The sequence below is a fragment of the Nestor notabilis genome, unplaced genomic scaffold, assembly GCF_000696875.1.
Source record: "Nestor notabilis isolate BGI_N333 unplaced genomic scaffold, ASM69687v1 scaffold10352, whole genome shotgun sequence".
Lineage (NCBI taxonomy): Eukaryota > Metazoa > Chordata > Aves > Psittaciformes > Psittacidae > Nestor > Nestor notabilis.
Window position 1 is genome coordinate 4,801 of NW_009916988.1, and position 20,998 is coordinate 25,798.

At 38.0% G+C, this 20,998-nt stretch overlaps 1 protein-coding gene across 1 annotated transcript in view; it reads left to right on the top strand.

The window, feature by feature from the left end:
* Nucleotides 1-207: 207 nt before the first annotated feature.
* The window catches only part of NAA16 (N(alpha)-acetyltransferase 16, NatA auxiliary subunit), a 56,691-nt gene continuing 35,900 nt past the window's right edge, over nt 208-20,998 (top strand). The window contains exons 1-6 of the mRNA XM_010024856.1: nt 208-213; nt 7,201-7,285; nt 9,514-9,618; nt 13,399-13,556; nt 14,687-14,821; nt 20,827-20,980. Coding sequence (XP_010023158.1) covers nt 208-213; nt 7,201-7,285; nt 9,514-9,618; nt 13,399-13,556; nt 14,687-14,821; nt 20,827-20,980 — 643 coding nt within the window. The remainder of the gene's footprint in view (nt 214-7,200; nt 7,286-9,513; nt 9,619-13,398; nt 13,557-14,686; nt 14,822-20,826; nt 20,981-20,998) is intronic.

Below are 20,998 nucleotides of genomic sequence, written 5' to 3' on the forward strand. Positions count from 1 at the left end.
GACCTAGTATGGGCTGTGAGCTGGATTGCTCAGGTTGGAGAATCTGTTAAAAGACTTTAATTGTACAGAAGTTGAAAGCTGGTGAATCCTGGGAAAAGAAAAAGGCTGTTATGCCACTCAAGTACACTGCAAGTCTACATATGCAATGCCATGTGCATTGCTTTTTCCCTGGTCCTGCCCCCACCCATAAGCCTCCTCAGAAGAAGGATGCAAGTATGGAATTACCTTCTTGAAGGAGAAAGAATTTAATAAAAGATTCTGGAATTATGAATGATCTGGAGAAGTTAAATAGAGACTTACCTATTTTCAAGCTATCATGCCTAACTTTTATTTTGGTAGAAGTGGTGGCTGCAAAGTGGCAGGCTCCAAACAAACAGCTCTTGACAAAAAGGTAGCTATACTGTGGAACCCTATGCTGTGCAAGATGTAGTAGCTATGAAGAGATTTAGGCACTTTGAGAGGGGGCTTGTGGGGGGGGAAGCCTTTATGGTTTTGTGTCTGTTAAGATACTCCTTTTGGTTTGGGGGATTGGTAAGGCACAAGTACTTGGAGGCTGAGAACATGCTGGTGAGAACATTCTGGTAATAATGCTGGTCTTGTTCATAAGCCCCTCCCTATGTGCTTAACACTTGCATTTTGCCTTTAGTGGCCTGTAGCAGATGGGTTTGATCTGGCCTGATCTGTTAATTCGTGCAGCCTTTTTGTGTGAATTACTGAAATCTTTTATGGAATGTTGGGGTGAAGTTAGCTTTAAGGCTTGCATTGGTAGTTGCTGTGAACTTGCTTTAAGATGTCTAGATAAAAATGTAACTTTTTAAAAGCCTGAGATTTAGATATATATATATATATATGTGTGTGTGTATGCGTATTGGGGCTCGCCAAACAGTGCTGATGTTGATGGTTTCATTTGCTAGACTGCTCACAGATGCAGTTCCACTAGCTTGTGGAACACCTGCTCAGCCTGAGTTCTTGCTAGGCAAATTACATTGCTAGGCCAAGTTTCATCCCTGGAGATGTGGCAGATGGATCTCTTCAATACTTCTACACAAAGTGTAGGTTAAAAACTAGGTGAAAATGTCTGACGGGTGTATGACTTGTGTAATTTCTATTGTTGCTGTTACGGTTTCTGCTTTGCAGGGGCATACACATGGTCAGGAATGGTAGAGAACTCTTAAATAGTGAGGAAGCTACATATGCTAAGTAGTTGTATGTAAGAGCTCTTTCGACTGTACGTTCTCTGGTTTCTGCCCTTTCAAAGCAAAAGGAAAAAATGCTGTTGCATGCAAAGAATCATGATAGTGAAATCTTGGATATTACGGTGACATTACTACTTTGATCAAAATGTTATCACTGTATATGATGCTGGTCACTTGTTCTATTGTACACCACCATCTGTGATCTGACTCTGCGCTGTTCTGCATTGCAAAGTCCCCAGGTCTGGGGAAGAGCTATGTGGCCTGTCCATTTCGACAGTTGAGCAAGCAAGGCTGGAGCTATGTTGCCTTCCTCTTATTTCAGCTGATGAAGTAACCACTCTTACCAGCAGAGTTGGGGTGGCCGTGCGTGTATTAAATACCAGTAGGATTTGGGAGAAAGGGTAGAAGAACACACACTCTGAAAGGGTTGTCCTGGGACTAGAAATGTAAGATGTTTTGAGAGTGGGAAACCAGTAATGAACTCTTTCCTTGGCCTCCACGAGCTGAAGCCACATCCAGGTGATACTGTGTTGGGTTTTGGTTTTTTTTCCTATCCATTCTCTCAAACATCAGTGAATTGACATCAGTGTGGAGAAAGGGTTGCTGTTTGGGGAACCTCATGTAGAGGTCTGTATGTAGCCTGTCTCTGAAATCTAATAATGTTGTGATGCTTTCTTTTCCTGTATCAGTATTGCAAAGTATCCAACTGTCTCATGATCCAAGGAGCAATTCCAACACAGATGCCAAACTTCTTCAGAACTTAATCATATATAATTCAAGCAAGGTGGTATCAGACCTTGCTATCAAACTGGTAAATAATTTAGTAATTTGTTAGCATAGGACCGGTATATACTGACTTCTGCCAATAATCTAGGGTACTTGGTTAACTGATTTCATCAGTTGCTGTGAGAAACTTAGGTTGTCTGTTAGATGCAGGTAACATTGTTTTATAGATGTGCAATAAAACAGGGAAGGCTTTTTAAGAGGTACAAGTGTTAAAAGCCAATTAAGAAGAATACTGACAGTGTGCTGATGTTCCTGTATTGATTGTGCTTGGGTTTGGTCAGAAATGTGTGTTAATAATTTGAACAGCCGCTAAATACTTGCCAGACAGCTCCCAGGAAAGGTCACTGGTAAGAGCTTCAGTCAGTGATAACTTTGAGGAGGATTTTATTAGTGAACTTGATGATCATTGTGGTTTGGACAGATTGTCAGCACAACTGACTTCCAGCATTCCTTTCCACAGGGCTTTATGTGTAACCCTTATCCTTTTTTTTAGGCTCTGATGTTCCACATCTTGTTCTTGGGTTCCTTCCTCACTCCCATTAGTGTTACACAGCAGACATACAGTTTAAAAAATGGAAGGTGTAAGTGTAGAGAATAAAAGACTAAAATTTTATTTAAATGTATTTTAAGTGTTGCCAAAAGCCTCAGAATTTTGCACAAAAATCTTCGTAGTGAGAGAGAACACATTACCTAGAAAGAAGAATGTTGAAACTCTGTCAAGTGCTGAGAGGTCTGCAACCAGGATTATACGGAAGTACAGTAGCAAGGAAGACTGATAAACAATGTTATTCTAATAAAGCTTGATGCTGGTTTTATCCAGCTACTTAAGAATGGTTAAATCAGTTGAAATATTTGTCTTATTGTTGGTTCTGATGGTGCAGCACGTTCCTGGTGAGTCACCCTATTGGTGTGCAGACCTGTGTTAGTAGAACATGGGCTGCATGGGTAGGATATGGGAATTGTGTTAAATTGCTGTCAGTGGTTTGGATTTAGTGGTGGGCAAGTTATTGTCAAGTGAATGCAAAACTAACTTCCAATTGCAATGTTGCTATTAAAGAAAATTGTACATAGAATCATAGAACAGTTTGGGTTGGAAGGGACTTTTAAAGGTCATCTACTCCAGTCAGTCTGCAGTGGGCAGGGATACTTTCAATGAGAATGTGTCCAGTGATGGGACATCTACCACCTCTCTGGGCGACCTGTTCCAGTGTCTCACTGCCCACATTGTAAAAAAGAGGTCTTCCTAATATCTTGGCTGAATCTTCCCTCTTTTAGTTTAAAACCATTACCCCTTGGCCAGTTACAACAGGCCCTATTAAAGAGTCTGTCCCCATGTTTCTTATAAGGCCCCTTTACACATGCTCACCATGAGACTGGTCACTGTCTCACTTGGATTAAACTTCTACACTGCAGCTCTGTTACAGTCACAGACCATCTTCAACAAATTAAAACTATTAAAACATTTTAACATGATCAAGGAAGCAAGTTTGCTGTACTTAACACTGCTGTTTGTTTTGATACAATACCTGTTCTTATTCTTAGAATGTGATACTACGTATTATTTGGCCTATACAAAAATGGTTTATGAAATAATGTCACTTTATACAGAGGCACTAGGGACAGGGAGTGGGGGAGGGAATTGGTTGCTGCAACTGCAGTCTCTCTTTGAGCAGCTGGTAGAGGTTTTTTGTTAGATGGCCTTAGAACTAAGTGTTAATGTCTGAGGGCCATAATGAGATGTTCTTCAGCCGTAAAATTGCTGATCTGTGTATTAAGCTCTATCTTCAGTATGTGAAAAATGTATCTGTTCTCTCAATACAAGACTTCTTTTAAGAGGCAAATGCTTTGTGTAAAGAGGGTAGTCTTTAAAAGCATCCGTTTACCAACCTGATGTTGCAGATAGTTAACCATAATTTACATGTAAATGGCATATGCAATTGACTTGTGACACGTGAAGTCCTTCTGTTTCATAAGTAATGGTAGGGAGCCATTCAGATCCCTGATTCTGTTTGTATTTTGTAGCGGAAGGGGCTTTTCTCTGTTTAAAGGGTGGAAAGGTTTTTTTTCTGTAAAAAAAAGATGGCATGATACAAAAAATAAATTAGAATTTGTGAAGGACAGTTCCTCAGTAGAAGCAGCAAAGCCATGTAACGTGGGATTAAAGTCTCCTTTCGCTCTCCATTGTTGTATCCTTGTTACTAGCATTTTTTTGTTACAGTTGCTTCCTAGATGATGCGCCTATTTGACCTCCATGTAGAGGCACCTGATGCTTTCCTGAAAGTGCATAAACTGATGGGTAGATTGAGTGTATGGCAAAGTCTACAAGTAGATTATATTTTGGAGTTAGTGTTGAGAAAGGGGATAAGCCAGGATGAGTTTTTGCAAGAGGAGGTAACATCCTTCTAGGAACACCTGGTAGCAGAAGTTCTGGGTAACATTTTGGCCTTGCCAGAATCTCCCTTTGAGGTTTCAAGCCTGTAAACATTTGTGATTTGGCTTTAGTTTTAGCAGGAAATTATTGCCATAAAAGGGTGCTGGGGAGCCTCATATTAAGCAAAACAGATAAGGCTGTTTAAAAAAAGAAAGGGAAAAAAACCCCACCCACAAACAGCCACAAAAAATCAACCCAGCATATTCTCTTGAGCTTTTAATATACCAAAGACTTGATGCAATATGACAGATACTAATGAATGCAGTTTGGTTGTATTTGTCCTAATTAGAACAAAACTTGAGAATACATATGGAGACAGCAGGTTTCTAAACTATGAAATTCCTATCTGTACTACAAAATTAGATGGTATCGTATGGCAGCAAACTGGTCTTCTGTAAAGCAGGTGGAGCATGGTGTGCTCATTCACAGGTTTTGGACAGACAGAAGTTTAAAAGCAGTCCATTCATGATGTTTGGATGCTTTAAAGGTCCAGGCTTGTCCATGTAACTGAATCTGTTGCTGGTGAGAGCCAAGTAATTGTATCAAATCACAGAATGGTTTGGGTTGGAAGGGACCTTAAAGCTCATCTAGTTCCAACCCCCTGCCATGGGCCGGGACACCTTCCACTAGACCACGTTGCTCAAAGTCCTTTTCTTTTACATGGGTAAACATTTCAGACAATGTATTGCTATGAATACATAATTTATTTCCACCCATTGTTAGCTTTTAGAAAAATGTGATCTTGTTTCTCCCTCAAAAATGTGAAATTTGTTTACAATTATTTAAGTTTGGTTCTAATTCTAGGCCTGAGGCTGAAGTCTGTAGGGTAAATATGTCAGAACAAGGATAATAGATGTGATTTCCTCAAGTAGTTTATTTTAAGTGCACATTTGACTCATACAGCTTCTGTTCTATGGTTAAGCATTGCTGTATATTTGCAGTTTCACTCAACATTGCAAGAGTTGTAGAATCATGGATGAATGTTCGCTATTCTGTTACTTTTTTAGGCATACCTGAATAATTTTAGAAAGAACACTTAGATCACTGTTGGTATTATGATTCTTTAAAGATGATATTAAGTGTCTTAACAGAGAAAAATAGGTGAATGGGAGAATTTTACCTCTCCCTAGAAGGAACTCCAAGTTTTGCTGCAACCTGGTTTGTTTCAGGTAAACTAGTTCGCAGTTTAAAATTCTCAAAAGTTTTTTGTTACTGCTGTTTAGATATTAATTGCCATAGTGTAACTGCTGCCTCTGATAGGAGCTCCCTGTCTGTCCTGTCAGGAGTCAGCCAGGCAGAGCCACCTCATCTGATAGCAGGGTGAGCTCTCCTTTGTTTTGAGGTGTGATTTTTAGATGACCACCAAAGGTTGCTGCTGATCTAAATTATTCTACGATTTAGTCTTCACTTAATCATGGCTAACTGCAAATGTCTTGAGTTTCAGGCAGCAAAGACTTGCAAACTATCTGCAGTTAAGTCATTTCTTGTAGACTGGAGGCACTTCAACCAATTACCCAGAAGTGAACATAGGCATGTTTCTGTATTGCTTGCATCCTGGAAAGAAATGCAGTGATGTATTATGGCTGCAAAGGAGTTACTACACTCTGCAATTATTTAACATAGACTTTACCTCTGTTTTGGAAGATCGATGGAGTGGGAATGATCTATGAGACTGTTAAAGTACTCAAGCATGGAACTGAAATGACATCGTTTCTCCTGAGAACAGCTGTTTAAATTACAGCAGGACAGTACACCTTATTAACTGAAAATGGTGCCAAGTTCAGCCTGATTTGTTTGGGATTTTTTTCCTTCTTTCAAGTTAAAAAGCTTAAATGACCTTAAGTCTTTCATGTTTACTGAGACAAGCATGCCTTTAACTGGCTGAAGTAAATTTGTTTTAAATTGATCAACTGTGGTGATCAGTAATCATTTAAATTAGTAAGACCTTACTGACTTGTTAGCATCAGGTACCATCTTTCAAAAGAAGCAAAGGGACCCAGACACTCATGTAAGTTGTGTTGGGTTTTTTTTTGTTGTTGTTGGTTTTTGTTTGTTTGTTTGTTTGTTTTAAACTTGTTCCCAGAGTTGAACCACATTGTGTATCAGTTTGGTGATTAGGTAAATGATACTATAAAAAAGCCTGAAAGTAGCCCTTAGCTGTAATATTCCAGGTAGAAATTAGGTTGTTGGTTTGTTGTTGTGGGTTTGGTTTTTTTTTTTTTCTTTTTTTTTCTTTTTTTTTTTTAATATCCAGGTAAATTCTTCCTCCCCAGATATCTGTATATAGATTTTTGAGGTTATTATAGGCCTATCCAGCTTCACAGTTACTCTTTTCCTCCTGAAAGTGTACATCAGCAACAAGGAGAGTCTTCTGTCCAAGATTTCTTATTCTGGGAGGTCACTGCGCCAAGGAAATGGGATGTTGAAAGGAGTGTCTAGACTCTTTAAGCCTTCTCAAAAGTTCAGGATTTCTGACTTACCTCTTTTTTTAAGAATTTTCCAATCAAAGTAGACATTCCTACTTGCCTTCTCTATTTCAGTTAAAAAGGGATTAACAACTTTTCATAAAAAAGAGACCATGAGGTAGAGCATTGGCTGCATGTAAATGTAAGTAGATAGTGTTCTGAATGCTGAAAAAAGGCAATGTAATAGGAATAGTCACATTGAGCTAGAGGTTGTTAGTGATCTGATGGCCATTCCTTGCTGAAAGAACTGCCTTTGCAATAGCATGTTAAGGTACTCTGGTTTTAAATGCGTTTCAGTGATTATATTCCATCTTTTTTCTAGAAATGTTATGAACAAAAACAGTACAAAAATGGACTCAAGTTCTGCAAGATGATCCTCTCTAACCCGAAATTTGCTGAACATGGAGGTAACTGCAGACTCAAAAGATTGTTTGGGGCTTTTCTGTGGTGGTGGGTTTTCTTTTTTCCCCCTTCCTATCATGAGTCTAAATGTATAATCAGTTTATTCTACATTATTGGGAAAGGAGCTTGTTGCTGAGTATGATTCTGACCTTAGGACTGAATAGTTGCTGGGGATTTTCAGGTTTTGTGCATTCAGACCAAGTTTCCACCCTAGTTCAGTCAAACATTCCTGTGCTGTGGGATGATGAAGATCAAAATGTATGGTGGAAGCACACTTCAGTGAAGCTTCCAAGTAAGTTGCCTTTCTAGGTTTCTGGGTCAGAATGATAGTGTGGGATTTTCTTGTATTCCCACATTCCTGTTTAATAGCCAGCCCAGCCTTTTTTTTTTTTTTTTTTTATGTTGCATCAAGGGGTTCCACCAGTGAATTAAAAATCTTGCCTTTTTTGTCAAGTTCGTATTCTTAAGTTTTCTGTACTGCCTACCAAATTGCTGCTTATAAGGAGCAAAGTTAACTGTAGTACTGTTGGTGCTAAGACTTGAAGCTAAAGACAGAATCTGGAGATCCTGTTCTGATAAATACTGCGGGAAACTGGACAGCAAAACCTGTCAGAACGTAAACCTCAGTAACGTACTCTGGCCTTGCTGTATTACAGAGTTTCTGTGCATGGCTCAGCCAATCTTTCCTTCTGATAGAGTGAATTTTTCTTGTTTGTCTGCTGTTGAAGCAACCTAACACTGAGTGTGCATGTACTGTGTCAGTAAAATTATTTTCCTATTTGACATTGTCACATCTTGGCAAAATTTTCAGCTAATCCTTTTCATGCTTCCATCAGTCTGCTGTTTCTTTGTCTTCATTACTTCCCTAGAGATAAAAGTACAGTTTGCTTGTTGCTTCAAAGCTGGAATGGCTTTTCCAGTTCTGATCTAATGCAATTGTCTCCACTAGCACTTGTTTTTATAACATCTCAATATACATCTCTTTTCTGCTTTTGCTGCCTCTTAAACTTTTCCAGGACAACTAGCTGCCTTGGCAGTCCACATACTACTTGGGCTCTGAGCCACTAATGGCTTTGAAGCTTGGGAGCAGAGCCTGGAATGAACAGCTGAAGCAGAACTAAGCTGATGAAATGATCTGATGGGAAGCTGCACTGTTGTCACACTTAGCTTCAGAGACAAGGAATTTGAAAAATCTAGGGAGAAGGTGGCAAACAGATGGATTGCTGTGGCTGGGCAGTTATCTCCCTGGTATGGGAAGGTAGGAGTAGCTTGCCATCCTTCCCACAGTGGGATATTTTTTCAAGCGCCCTAATATTATTGAGAAGGCATTGTTCTAGCTCTTTCTGTTTGAAAACAAACCAGAATCATTGGCTCATTTTGGATTATTGTTCACTATAGGTGTACTTCTACAGAAAACTGAGTTAAACAGGTCGGTCAAAATTCAAACTGCTGTTAGGTCTGACCTTGAGATGATGGACCATTGCCATTGACACTGGGGAAAAGGTTGCAATTGGAAGAAAACCAGCATATTATGATGAAAGTGTGACTCATCTTCTGTCAGGAGCCAAAACTCTTATTTAGGGGAAAAAAAATAAAATGAATCTGGAACAGCTTTCATGCATAGTGCAGTGTGTTTCCCACAGTGTTACTTGAAGAATGGCAGAAAAGGGAAAGCAATAGTCATACCAATCTATTATTTGGAATCTTGTACCTCTCAATGTTGATTAAAATTCTACTACATTGAGAAGGCCTTTTAACCCCAAAACACCATAGCAGGAAATGCACTTCTCAACTAATGCTTTGTAAGCAACCTGCAATAGTGGAGCTGACTGTGATGGACGTTGGTTTCTTATGCTGTGACACAATCTAATGATTTTGTTTGTTTGTTTGTTTGTTTGTTTTCTGCCTCCCCTGGAGTTTTAAAATGCATTGAGAAGCTCTCTAAAATTGCTTTAGCTTATTGTTAACTCCCTTAGAGCCAGTTAAATATATTTTTTTTAAATTAATAAACGTAGTGGTGCTTGTGTTCATCACATCTGTATGATGATGTGCAGTGGTCTTTTTAAGACCATTTTGAAGAAAGGAAATGTTTCCATATAACAGTCTTCAGCTGTCCTGATCTAAATTTAGCTTTTAATGAGGAACTTCACTGTGTAGCAGCTTCAAAGGATATCTGCGCTGTAAAAGTGGCATATGGGAAGTCAGAAACATAAGTGTATGATATGTCTTACAGAGACGCTGGCAATGAAAGGACTGACCCTGAACTGCTTAGGGAAGAAGGAAGAAGCATATGAATTTGTTCGTAAAGGACTTCGTAATGATGTTAAGAGTCATGTCTGTATCCTTTGTAATACAAAATCTGGTCTTTTTGCTATATGTTCTTACTTCTGCTTGTATGTACTGATGTAGCAACAAAGTCACAGTGTTGAAATACATAATGTGGTCTGCATAAAAAAAAATCTAAAGGTGTGTACAGTGAATATTAATTGGTAATCAAATACTTGAAATAAGATTTTATTTTCCTTTCTACAGTTTTGCAGAACCTTTAGGAAAAATGCCTTTTATATTTATCTCTCGGCAAAAGACCATCTGTATAGCTTGTAAAATCTGAAGTTTCCTTCTTTCAGAATGGTATAAGAAATCTAATCTAGAGGTGTTCTGAAAGAACTTATTTTGCCACTAAATTTTAGGTAATGCTTTAGGTCTCCTGGCTTGATAACTACTATTCTGTTCTGAGCTTGTCTTCCAAAAGTTTATACCTGTAAACTACTTAACAGCTATCTAGACAGCTACTCCCAAAGATCTTCTGTTTAAGGCACAGGTAGACGCCTATTCCAGATTTGCAGAGAATGCCTTCCTTGTTCCATATATATTTAGCTTGCATGTTCAGGGAAAATTTTTCCGTTAAATAGTTAAGTTTTTCACAAAATCTTCCCTTAGTATCATAGGACACATTTTTTGATGACTGTGTAGGTAAGACAAAGGGATGACTGTTTATACTATTGCTTTGTTCAGGGAGCTTGAGGGTGTAAAAATTCTCTATTAACTCTAATAACCTCCATACACATAGAGGTATGCCATAGACGAATCAAAGACAATTTGTACCACCTTGATTCTAAAAGCTGAATTCATGCTGACTTTTAAAACTATCTGGAAGACTTCCCTGCAAATGCTGGAGGGATCTGTGCTTTTTCACATCTAATCTGGGGATTGGTCAAAGGGACCCTGTACCTGGACAAATTTAGAAAAAGCATACTTATTTTGGTTGTGAGTTTCAGTGGGTTTTATCACTGTTTAACTGACTCGTTAAACTTAGCTTACTTGGAAAAGGCTACAGGATCTGTTTTCTGAGTTCAGATAAAGTCTAAACTTACCTGAATATTAGGCACAGATTTATATTTTTTCAGCTGCATCCATAGAATTAGCTCTGACAAAGCAAAAAAATTCTAACTTTGTGCATTGAAGTGTATTGCTACAGCTGTACAGAGAATCCCCTAGAGTAATCTGTCTATGCAGAATTACTTCTCTAGTGTAGTGAAGTAATAGCAAATTCATTCAAGACTACGCATCAGATTTGTCACAGTACTTTCAGTTGTCATCTCTTCGTAAATTCTAAAGAAATAGCAAACCTCTTTTACTACTGTCATGCTTTAAGAGCACCTGATGTGCTATCATAATGTCACTGCCCAAATATCTGAATCTTTCCTGGTGGTCCGGTGAGTCTTTCCTGGTGGTACATGGAGAAAGTCAAGATTAGAGTATATATTCTATCCCATGAGAAACAGATGTGAGGCTGGGCTGCTTATTAAAGGTTCCCTCTACATCCTTTGCAAAGGCTTGTGACTAGCCATGACGTTCTCATGAAAGCTTGAAGGCCTGTTCATCCTCAGTGTTACCTAAGCAGAACTTGAGAGGTTCTCTAAAGTAATGTTTACGTCTCCTTTTTCGTGTGAGCTTAATGCTTGTTATTTGGTTTAGAGGGAGAGGTGGGGGATAGCTGCTGAAGTCATCTCATTCCAGTAGCTGGTTTTGAGGAGGCGCAATACATCTATGTGTTCTTATTTTCTTGGGGTGACTTTTAAAGGTGCTTTTGATTTATTTTGTCATCTGTGCTTTTCAGAAAGGACATGGTGGAGGGTTTTTGAAATACAGCTGGTCACTTCAGTGTTGTTTAAGGAGTAGGAGATTTTAATTCTTCTATGTTTCCCCATGTTGAGGTCTGTAGGGAAGTGGCCATTGTAAAATGATTTAGAAATCCAGAAGTTTTCTGGTCAAACTACATGTTGTATTCGAGACACTGTAGGGACACATGCAAGGCTGCCCAGAGCTGTCTGTGGTAATAATTGGTAGCACTGTGCTTTATTGGCTTGTGTCAGCTGTTAAAATTTCTTAATGCTTAGTCTTGACTACTGTACATTCTTACTTCTGAATGGGTTTGTGCTTTTCTTTACTTGATTGCTTGGTCAAGAATATGATTTACGAAAGATTAAGCCAGATTTCCTGGATTCAGTTGGTACGGTAATGATGCCTGATAAATTACTCAAAGAACTATCTTAGTTTCAGTACACTGAACTGCACATAAATTCTTTTGGACTGAACTGTCATTCTCTAGATGAGAATCTAAAATGCCAGTAGTTCTGGTGCAGGTGTATGAAGATGCTACACTTAACTTTGATCCATGTCCTGCATTCTCGAACTCAAATAGACTAGGCAGGATTTACAGAAAGAAGTACCAGTACTAGACCCAACTGCTGCGACTGTATCCAAAATTGTTTTGTCCCCCTTTCCCATTTAGTCTTACATCCTCGCGGCAGTGACAGCAGCCCTCCTAGAAGTCTCAAAGGTGCATGTGGTTTTTCTGGGCATCAGCTGGCTGAAATTAATTTAGTGTTCCTGTAGAAATGCAGAATGGGGTCTTTTGCCTGTTAGAAATTTCCTTCAAACTTAATTCTCACAAGTCTTTTCTTTTGGCTGAAGTCTTGTATCTAGAACTGACTTCGGGACATGAGCCTTTCTAAGAAAGCAGGATCTTACAGTTCTGTTTCTTTCATTAACTTGAACAGGTTAACCCACTGAAATGCAAAGTTTAGAAATGATTGTATCTTTGGAGGAAACAGTTGCTTCTGTTTCAATTCAATAGCGTAATAACTCTTAAATATTTTGGTTATAAGCACGGAGTTATTTGTGTCATCGTAATTGAAAGCTGATGAAGGATGCATGTACCTCTCCCCAAGTTTTGCTGTATTTTGCTGCTTCAGGGGCACATAAGAGAGCTTTTGAGCCACTTCTAATTTGAAAATCAACGTACATGCAGATCTGCTACTATGGAAGATGTTGCCTTAGTGAGCTACTAGTAGCCTGGCATAGCAACAGGTAGATAATGGCAAATAATCTTTCTTCTAAAAGGACTTCTTGAAACTAATGTAAATACACGGCGTAATGTGTTGCATTACGGCATATGTTGGTTTCATGCTTTGAATTCAGAATCTTTCCAGGATAAAAAAGGATGCTTGTGAGAGAAAAGTCTATTGAAATGACACTACTCATGGAAATCTGAGATGCTGAGAATGCAACAAAGGCTTTTGACTTTTGAAATGCTAAGGTTTCCTTTTGTCAGTGAATGAAGTGAGCCTCTGTTTATCTCTTGCTGTAAAATCTGGGGGACTAATTGAGGTTACAGATAGGCAAATGAGGAAAAGTAAAACTTGTACACCATTGTATTGTTAGAGTGAGACATTTCTAAGAGTAAGAAGTCCTACTGTAGTTATAGTAGTATATTATAAATAATACATCTCCAAGAATAACTCTTCTGGGGCTTGTGGAGTTTGGATCATTTAGTTTGTATAACAGTGGGGTTTTGGGGGGTGTATGAATGTGACTTAATTTCTTTAAAAAAAAAAAATTCTTCTTTTTTTTTTTTTTTTTTTTTAAGAAGAGAGTTGAAATTCTTGTAAGTAAGCAGTAATATTTTAAAATGTGCCTGTAAAGTCTAGCTGCCGTAATGAAACTGAATTTATAAGGATGTTGATCTTCAAGGAACGTGTCAAGTTTTTTTGTAACACAAATACACTGTAGTTACTTTGAAACTTGTCAGTGTATTTTCCTTAACGTGCATTAGGTTGGCACGTCTATGGTCTTCTGCAACGTTCTGATAAGAAATATGATGAAGCCATCAAGTGTTACCGGAATGCACTCAAGCTAGATAAAGATAATCTACAGATCTTGAGAGATCTCTCTTTGTTGCAGATTCAGATGAGGGATTTAGAAGGATACAGAGTAAGTATTCTCTTTGTATTCCCATTTATTGTTGTTTGCATGCTCTTGTTATTCTATCCATTACTAAGTCTTCTGTTGATAGTAATTCTGTTGCTACTTGGTTTTGCTGTTTCAAAAGTGTTTTAAGCTCTTTGTTTAGGAAAGCATGAAAAGTATTGCAGCAGAGCTCCATATGATGTTGAGAACAGAACTAAAGTACAGTTATTGAGTACAATTTGACTTGTAAAAAGAATCGCCTTGTAAAAGTCTAGTTCTCAACTTGCTTTTCACTAAAATAATGAAAATTAAAAGGATAAAATTTAAAAGTTAGCAAGTAGGAGTACTTACTGTGCTGTTAAGTACTGCAAATGGTGTTTTGGGTGCCTATAGTGAAGGTGTGTTTTGTGAGAAATACACTATCATGTTTGCCTTGAGTATCTTGGAAACTTGCACCATGATGATTGATTTCTTGAACCCAATACTGATGTTATAAATAAAACCTTAAAATTTGTCTAAAACCAGAGTTAGTGGTTTTAAAATGGCTGAACTGATTTGGCTGTGAAATGGAAAAGTCTTGCTCCTTTTCTGTACACTATTTCATGGGAAGTAGGGGGCTGGATTGCGGGCTTTGGCATTAGTTGATCTCCTTCACTGAGAAGGTTGAATTTGCTAATGCAAGAAAAGGGAATGACTGACTTGGGGATATGATTTGACTCAGGAGGGAGTCTGAGAAGTGCTGCAGCAGTGTAAGTATGAGGACCTTGTGCCTGGGCATGAGGAGAGTGGGGCTGGTCTTTCAGTGGCAGTGAGCAGTTTTCCAGTGGAAAAACCTCCCTGAGATTTCAGAGCTCTGTTTTAGGAAATAATTTAGGCCTTTAAGAGGTACTCTTGAAAATGACAACTCTTGTGTCCCAACAAATAGATTTTAAGCTTTGTGCTATGACTCCTGTATTTAGAACATAACCCCCATGATTTATGTGACAGAAACATGTTGTTTTTCCCCATGTGGTAAGAATTTTAAAAATTGTCTGGTGCTTTTAAAAGATCTTTTAAAATACAGGCTGTGCTGGTGGTAAATCATCATGAAGTTGGTGTAATTTTTTTTTTTTTTAATCATCTGTTACTTTAAAATTGCTTTTCTTTTACTGAAGGAGACAAGATACCAGCTACTTCAGCTGCGCCCCACACAAAGGGCTTCCTGGATTGGGTATGCCATTGCATACCACTTACTAAAAGATTATGATATGGCCTTAAAACTACTTGAAGAGTTTAGGAAAACCCAACAGGTAAGACTTCCTATTCTGGAAAGAGAAGTTTTTCTGTATAAGAGATGGAATCTGAGGAATTAGTTATTTTTAATCAGGACCTAGTTAAGAATTAGGAGGAAATTTGTTACTTTGGAGCTTTCTGCTTTGAGCAGAAAGATTTCCAGAAGCTTAGCAGCTGATGCAAATTATACAAGAATACTTTGCCACTCTCAATAGGCTGTTAAGAGTTGAGGTTATAAGGGTAGACTGATGTGGAGCAACTGAGTAACCTAATGTTTGTGAGGCTTGTAGCTGAAGAAAACCTGTGATGATCCTGTCCCTTTTACAGTAGGTAAAACTTCAGAAAATACTGTTGAATGTGCTTGTTTGCCCTTTCTCCTGCCATAGCCTGGAGGCCATTACATCACCACAAAGAATGTGAAAAGAAACTTTTTCATTGCTTTGTATGCATCTATATATTATACACTTAAAAATCATGAGCTTGGTGTCAAAGTAACAGGAAAGCATAGCTGAAAAATCTTTGAGAAGATTTGGTGTGACTCAAATTTGTTGGAGCAAATGGTACAGTGCTAAAATTGTTGAGTATAACCTTTCTTTAAGAGAGACCATTCCATTATTCTGTTACTGATAATGCAGAACCATAAAGTCTGAATCAACAGAACAGAGTGGATGTGTTGATTGATTATTCTGTAACATGGAAAGAAAACCCATGTTTATAGATGCATTTGGCTTGGGAGGCATTCTGGAAGTATCATGTGCAGGTGATCAGATATCACCTAACCTGTAGACTTCGATGTTTTCAAACAAAAATCTTGCGTCCTCTCTGAGACAATTGCATTGGAGATGTTATATGGCCAGAATGGTGCTAACTGTAAGAAAGGGTATTAATTGCTAGGAGGAACCGGTGTTTGTGTCTTGATCCTGTATCATGGTGAAACAAAGGATGTTGCAAGCCAGGTGTGTATATATAGCTTGATTTTTCAGAAGAGCTGTAACTTCAGTGTTGTATAGTAACTGAAAACAATGAGTTTAAATGAAAATAGGGTAATATTTTGAGTGTTTGACAGCCAAAAAGTCATGGTTCATGAGTGAGTCAGCAGAGCCCAGTCTGAGTTCATTCTTGAAATGACTGTTTGAATTAGAATATATATAATAAATGGAAAAAACTGCAAGTATAAGAAATCAGTATTTCCAAGGGCTAAGAGGGCTTAACAGTGGTGTTGGCCCCCTGGAGAGAATGGAAGTGATGCTGTTAATGTTGTCTTTTCTAAAAGGTTGCGCGTAGATATGCTTATTTGAGGGCAGTCACGATGATACGCTCTTCAGTCTAGTGACTAAGCCAGATTTAAATACCATCTGCCATAGAGGAACATACTAAGTTAGTTGAGTCTGCTGTGCAAGTTATCACAATCTTAAATCTCACCCTAAACACAAAGAAATTCTAAGAAGATCTCAAGCTCTCATGTCATTTTTTTTGTAGAACTGGAAATATTTTGGAGACTTCCATAAACTGGAAGATGGTTTGTACTTGAACAATGATCTGTTTAACTGTTGATTAGCATAGGTCAGTCACAGGCAGATGGTGGAAAAGCTGGTTACGCATTAAAGGACAGAAATACGCTACAAATGTCAGACTAGTAGTGTCAAGCTTTTCGTCTTCCTTTTGAGATGATAGATACAGTTAAGTGGCACATTGTATTTTTTCCCCTACAGCACTAAAAGTAAGATGACCACATTAGTTGAATCTCTCTTGCAAATAGAGAGAATCCTGTGCTAGCTCCCAAAGGAGTGCAGGGCCATCTAGAGTCCCAACTACTGGAAGAATCAATGCGTTGGGTCCAGAACAGTCAGGAGCCACACTTTGGCTCTTCCATACGAGTTCCCCAATGTACTGTTTGTGCAGTGTCTGGATATTTAACAGTCCTGCAGTCGAAATAGTTGAGTTCAGAATACTCAGGAGGTACACCTCTTATTTACCTTATTTTCCAAATCTTCTCTCTTGACCTGTACTTTATATGCATTCCTCCTCAATAGGTGAACTTCTGTGACTGTCTTGATGGAATATTGCGTGTGACTGATAAAATGGTGGTGGTGTTCAAGGTTTAAAAGGAGGGTTGGAAGACTGAAGGGTTTCCAAGCACTAGTGAATGGGAATCGTCAACAAACTGATGTTTTCAAGGAGTTTTGTGGCAGTCTGTACTGTTTACTATTATTGTTAATAAATAAAGAAGTCAATGTAACATATTACATAAAATGCTGCTGTCATAATAATTGGTAAATGGCAGTGTAGGGTGATCACGTTAATTCACTTGGATTACTTAGGCAGCTGTGTCCATTCAGATGTGAATTAACACAGCCAAAACCAAGCAGTAAAACTTAAGAAAAAGGTAGAGGAACTGTCATGTTAGTGATTGTAGGTGAGTTATCTGAAGATGCAATATTACGAAATAATGGAGCTAATGTAGCTACAAGCTGTTGCCAAAACCAGCAGTCTGACTTTTTCCTGTGTGCTCCCACTGCTTCCTTGTGCAGCACTGGTTGACTTGTGGAGGGCTGGTTCAGGAAGCCAAAGTGACAGAAAAATAATCACTCTTTTGAAGGATTGATTGGCTGAACTGAACAACTGTGAGGTGAGAGGGGAAAGAGGAAGGGGAATAATAGAGGGAAGTGAACTGCCTTTGTTGATCCAGGCTACAGTTAGATTGACTTGGCTTATTGTAAAATAGTCCCTTGGGGCAGGCTTATGGGTGAAAAGCAAAAAACACCCTTATTTCTGAGAAGCAGCAGGGTTTTTCTTTATAGAGTACTGATTACAGAGAGATCCAGACTTACTGATAACCCTGCTTTTAAAAAGTTAGAAAATGAGCAATCTGGAAAGATGAGAGGACTGGAGAAAATGCCATCTAGTGAAGGGCAGGCATTCTTTTTGTTTACTGTAAGCAGAAAAAAAACCTAGGTGGTTCTAGTACAGTTTAGATACTGGTTTAGGGAAGAATAATTGCTAGGAAGATTGCTTAGTAGGGAAATATAAGGGAACAAGTAGTGTCAGGAAGTTGAGCAACAAACTGAAATGATAAATCACTTTTTGTCACTGACAGTTTGATTCTAATGGCTAAATTATCACTGGAAATACTGATTTTTTTTTATTTTTTTTTTTCTCTTTTACTGTATCCAGATCAACATTGCCTGTCATCTGAAAGCTGTAAATTAGCCAGATGCACAGTATTTCAGTCAAAAACAGGTTATGAGGTTGAATGCAGACATCACTGCAGGAAATATAACAGCCTGTGCTGTCCAGGTTAAATCAAATGATGTAAGAGTCACTTCAGAATTTAAATTTTGTGAGCCAAGGTGTAAAACAACTATGTAATTTGTTCTACTGTTGTATGTCCCATTTTTCCTTTCTTCTTTTCCAGAACAAAATTTTTATTCTTAATTTTTATTTTATTCCTAATTTCTGCATCAGGCCCACAATTACAGATATGGACAGAAAACCTGGAGTTTTGGGGGTCTGCTCTTAGGTATGTTTTGGCTGCATCTTGTCACATTCTCTCAGTGACAGCATAGGGCATCTGTGCTTGTAAAGTTGATTTCTTAAAATTTTTTTATTTATTTTTCTTTTTTTCCAGGAGAGGAGGAAGTTTATTTTGAACGGTATTGAGTTCAAGACAGAGTTGAACACAGGGGGTTGGAACTAGGTGGTCTTAAGGTCCTTTCCAACCCTAACCATTCTATGATTCTATATTCAAGAATCATAAGTCTTCTGGGGGTGGGGGGAGGAGTTAAAGGTGTATTGTGCAGCAATAACAATGGCATACACACAACTTCTTTTAGAATGTCTGGCTCTTTACAGGGCAATCTGATCATTCACGTTAAGTACTGGGCTTCTAAGCCGCTTGCCTTCTGATGAATTGCACTTTGAAATAGTCATTAGTCTGAGACTGCAGTATCTCTTTACAATTGAACCTTTCCTAAAAGTACTCTTAAAAATGGGCTTTTAAATGGAGCAGCAATAAGTGCAGTATCTTTCTGGTGGATTTGCCCTATGTGTAAGAGGGAGTTGACTTTTTTTTTGACATTTCATGGTTTTTATTAGTCCTGCCAAACCAAAATTGCTACAAGAAGGTTAATTGATATGTTTCTTGTCTTTTTTATATACATTTTTAAGGGGTTTGGGGGTAATCTGTGTTTCAAAGGCCTAAAATGAAATAATGATGTGCCAAAAACCTGTGCTACTTGTGGAATTTAGATACATGTACTGTACTGGAAGGGAGGATATTTTTATGGAGGAAGAACTAACCTAGTGCTCTACAGTACCACTTCTTTGGATTGCAGGAAGACATGCTTAAACTCTTAACCCATTGCGGTTCCCTGTCAAGTCTGTTAAAGCAGTCAAAAATACTTTCCAGGTGGCAGTGTCTTTATTAGTGACTTCCGATGTTTAATATGGATAAAAATTAAGTAAAGGTGGAACCAGAAATGGAGCTGTGGATAGAGGATATATATTTTAAGAAATGGGTAGGACTTCATGCTACTCTAGTACGTGCAAGGTCTTGTTCCAGTAGTCATCATTTGCTATATGTTAGTAGTTACTAAAAAATACTTGAATATGGTTATTTTCAGCCCAGAAGTTGATGTTCATTGTCAGACACACTCTTCTTTACAATATTTTTAGTTACACCATCTTCCATAAAATTTCTGTCTAAAGGAAAATCTTCCTTGTAAAAAGTCACAGTACTGGAAAAGCTGCCTCTAAACATTCAAAGAGCATGATCAGAGTCGATCTGTGTTTAGGAAAGGTCTGGAAGTAGAGGTTTAGGACAATATTCTTTTAATATGATTGTTAATTTCAACGAGCTTAATGTATTGGGTTGGATTTTTTTTTTCTTTATTAAATTTCTTAGTTCTTTGGAGAAGACATAGGAAAAGCTTTTCTCAGGGAACAGAAAAGTAATAGTAAACTGTTTGGTGACCAATGTGACTTTGAGGTGTTGCTTGCTCAGAAAGAAACAAAGTATGTTGTGTCATGGGAAAGAAAATTATTAACATCTATTAAGCTCAGCTGCTTAGGTATTTTTAATAAAATCATGTTAGCCTATCACTGTCTCTCCTACAGTTTCTATTGAGGCAGTATATTTCTCATAGTAAACATACAGATCTACTGGGCATTATCTGCAGACTTCTGCATCTGGTCTCAGATTCTTCCAATTTACTGATAATTGCAGTAGCTTCTGTGTATATTAGTGAAGAGCATTTAGTATGAAATATTAATTATAACTCTGGCAAGATTTTTCATTGCCTAAAGACACTTTAGGGTGTTATCCCTAAAATTAAATACTTCTGAATGTCATTCTGTTTCAGTGGCTCATATATCACTGGCAGGTGGATGGCCCCCTAGTTTTACTGTAGCTAGTAGACTAAATCCTAGGTATGCAAATGGCAGCAGAACTTAAAATCATTATCTTTGCTTGAAAACACTCTTAGCATGCTCGTGCATTGTGCTTCCCGGGGTTTGAAGTGTAGTACAGAAAACACTTGGTTAGAGAGAAATAGTTTAGGTTCTGTCTGAAAAATTCTAGTTGTCAAGCTGTGGCCAGTGTTTGGGTGGTTTGTTGCTCTTGGAAATAGTTTGATCCAGAATATTTGGTATGCTGAAAATGAGTATTGTGATATCCCAGCAATCTGCTACAGAACTTAGGCCAAAATTGTTGTGGAGTACATGAGTCCTTCAGAAGGAAAAGATTACCAAGATGTTTGCAAATTTTATGGGATTGTATGAGAGAAAGAAAGGATCATCTTGACAAAGAGAAACACAGGAATTATTTTAAACTGTTCACTAACAAAGGGTATCCTGAATGAATCTAATTCTGTTATGAATAATGGGAGTTTTAAATTTTGAATGTTTGGATGAATATATAAATAGACCTGATACATTCCATAGCCTGAATCTTGTGTTCTGCAATATTGCATACAATTGAGGTACAGGTAAATGTTAACTAACCTATTGCTTTTTTTCCCCCCAGATTCCTCCTAATAAAATAGATTATGAATATAGTGAACTGATTTTATATCAAAATCAAGTGATGAGAGAGGCAGATCTATTTCAGGAGTCTTTAGAACATATAGAGACATATGAAAAGCAAATATGTGATAAATTAATAGTAGAAGAAATCAAAGGTAAGTCACTCTCTTTCC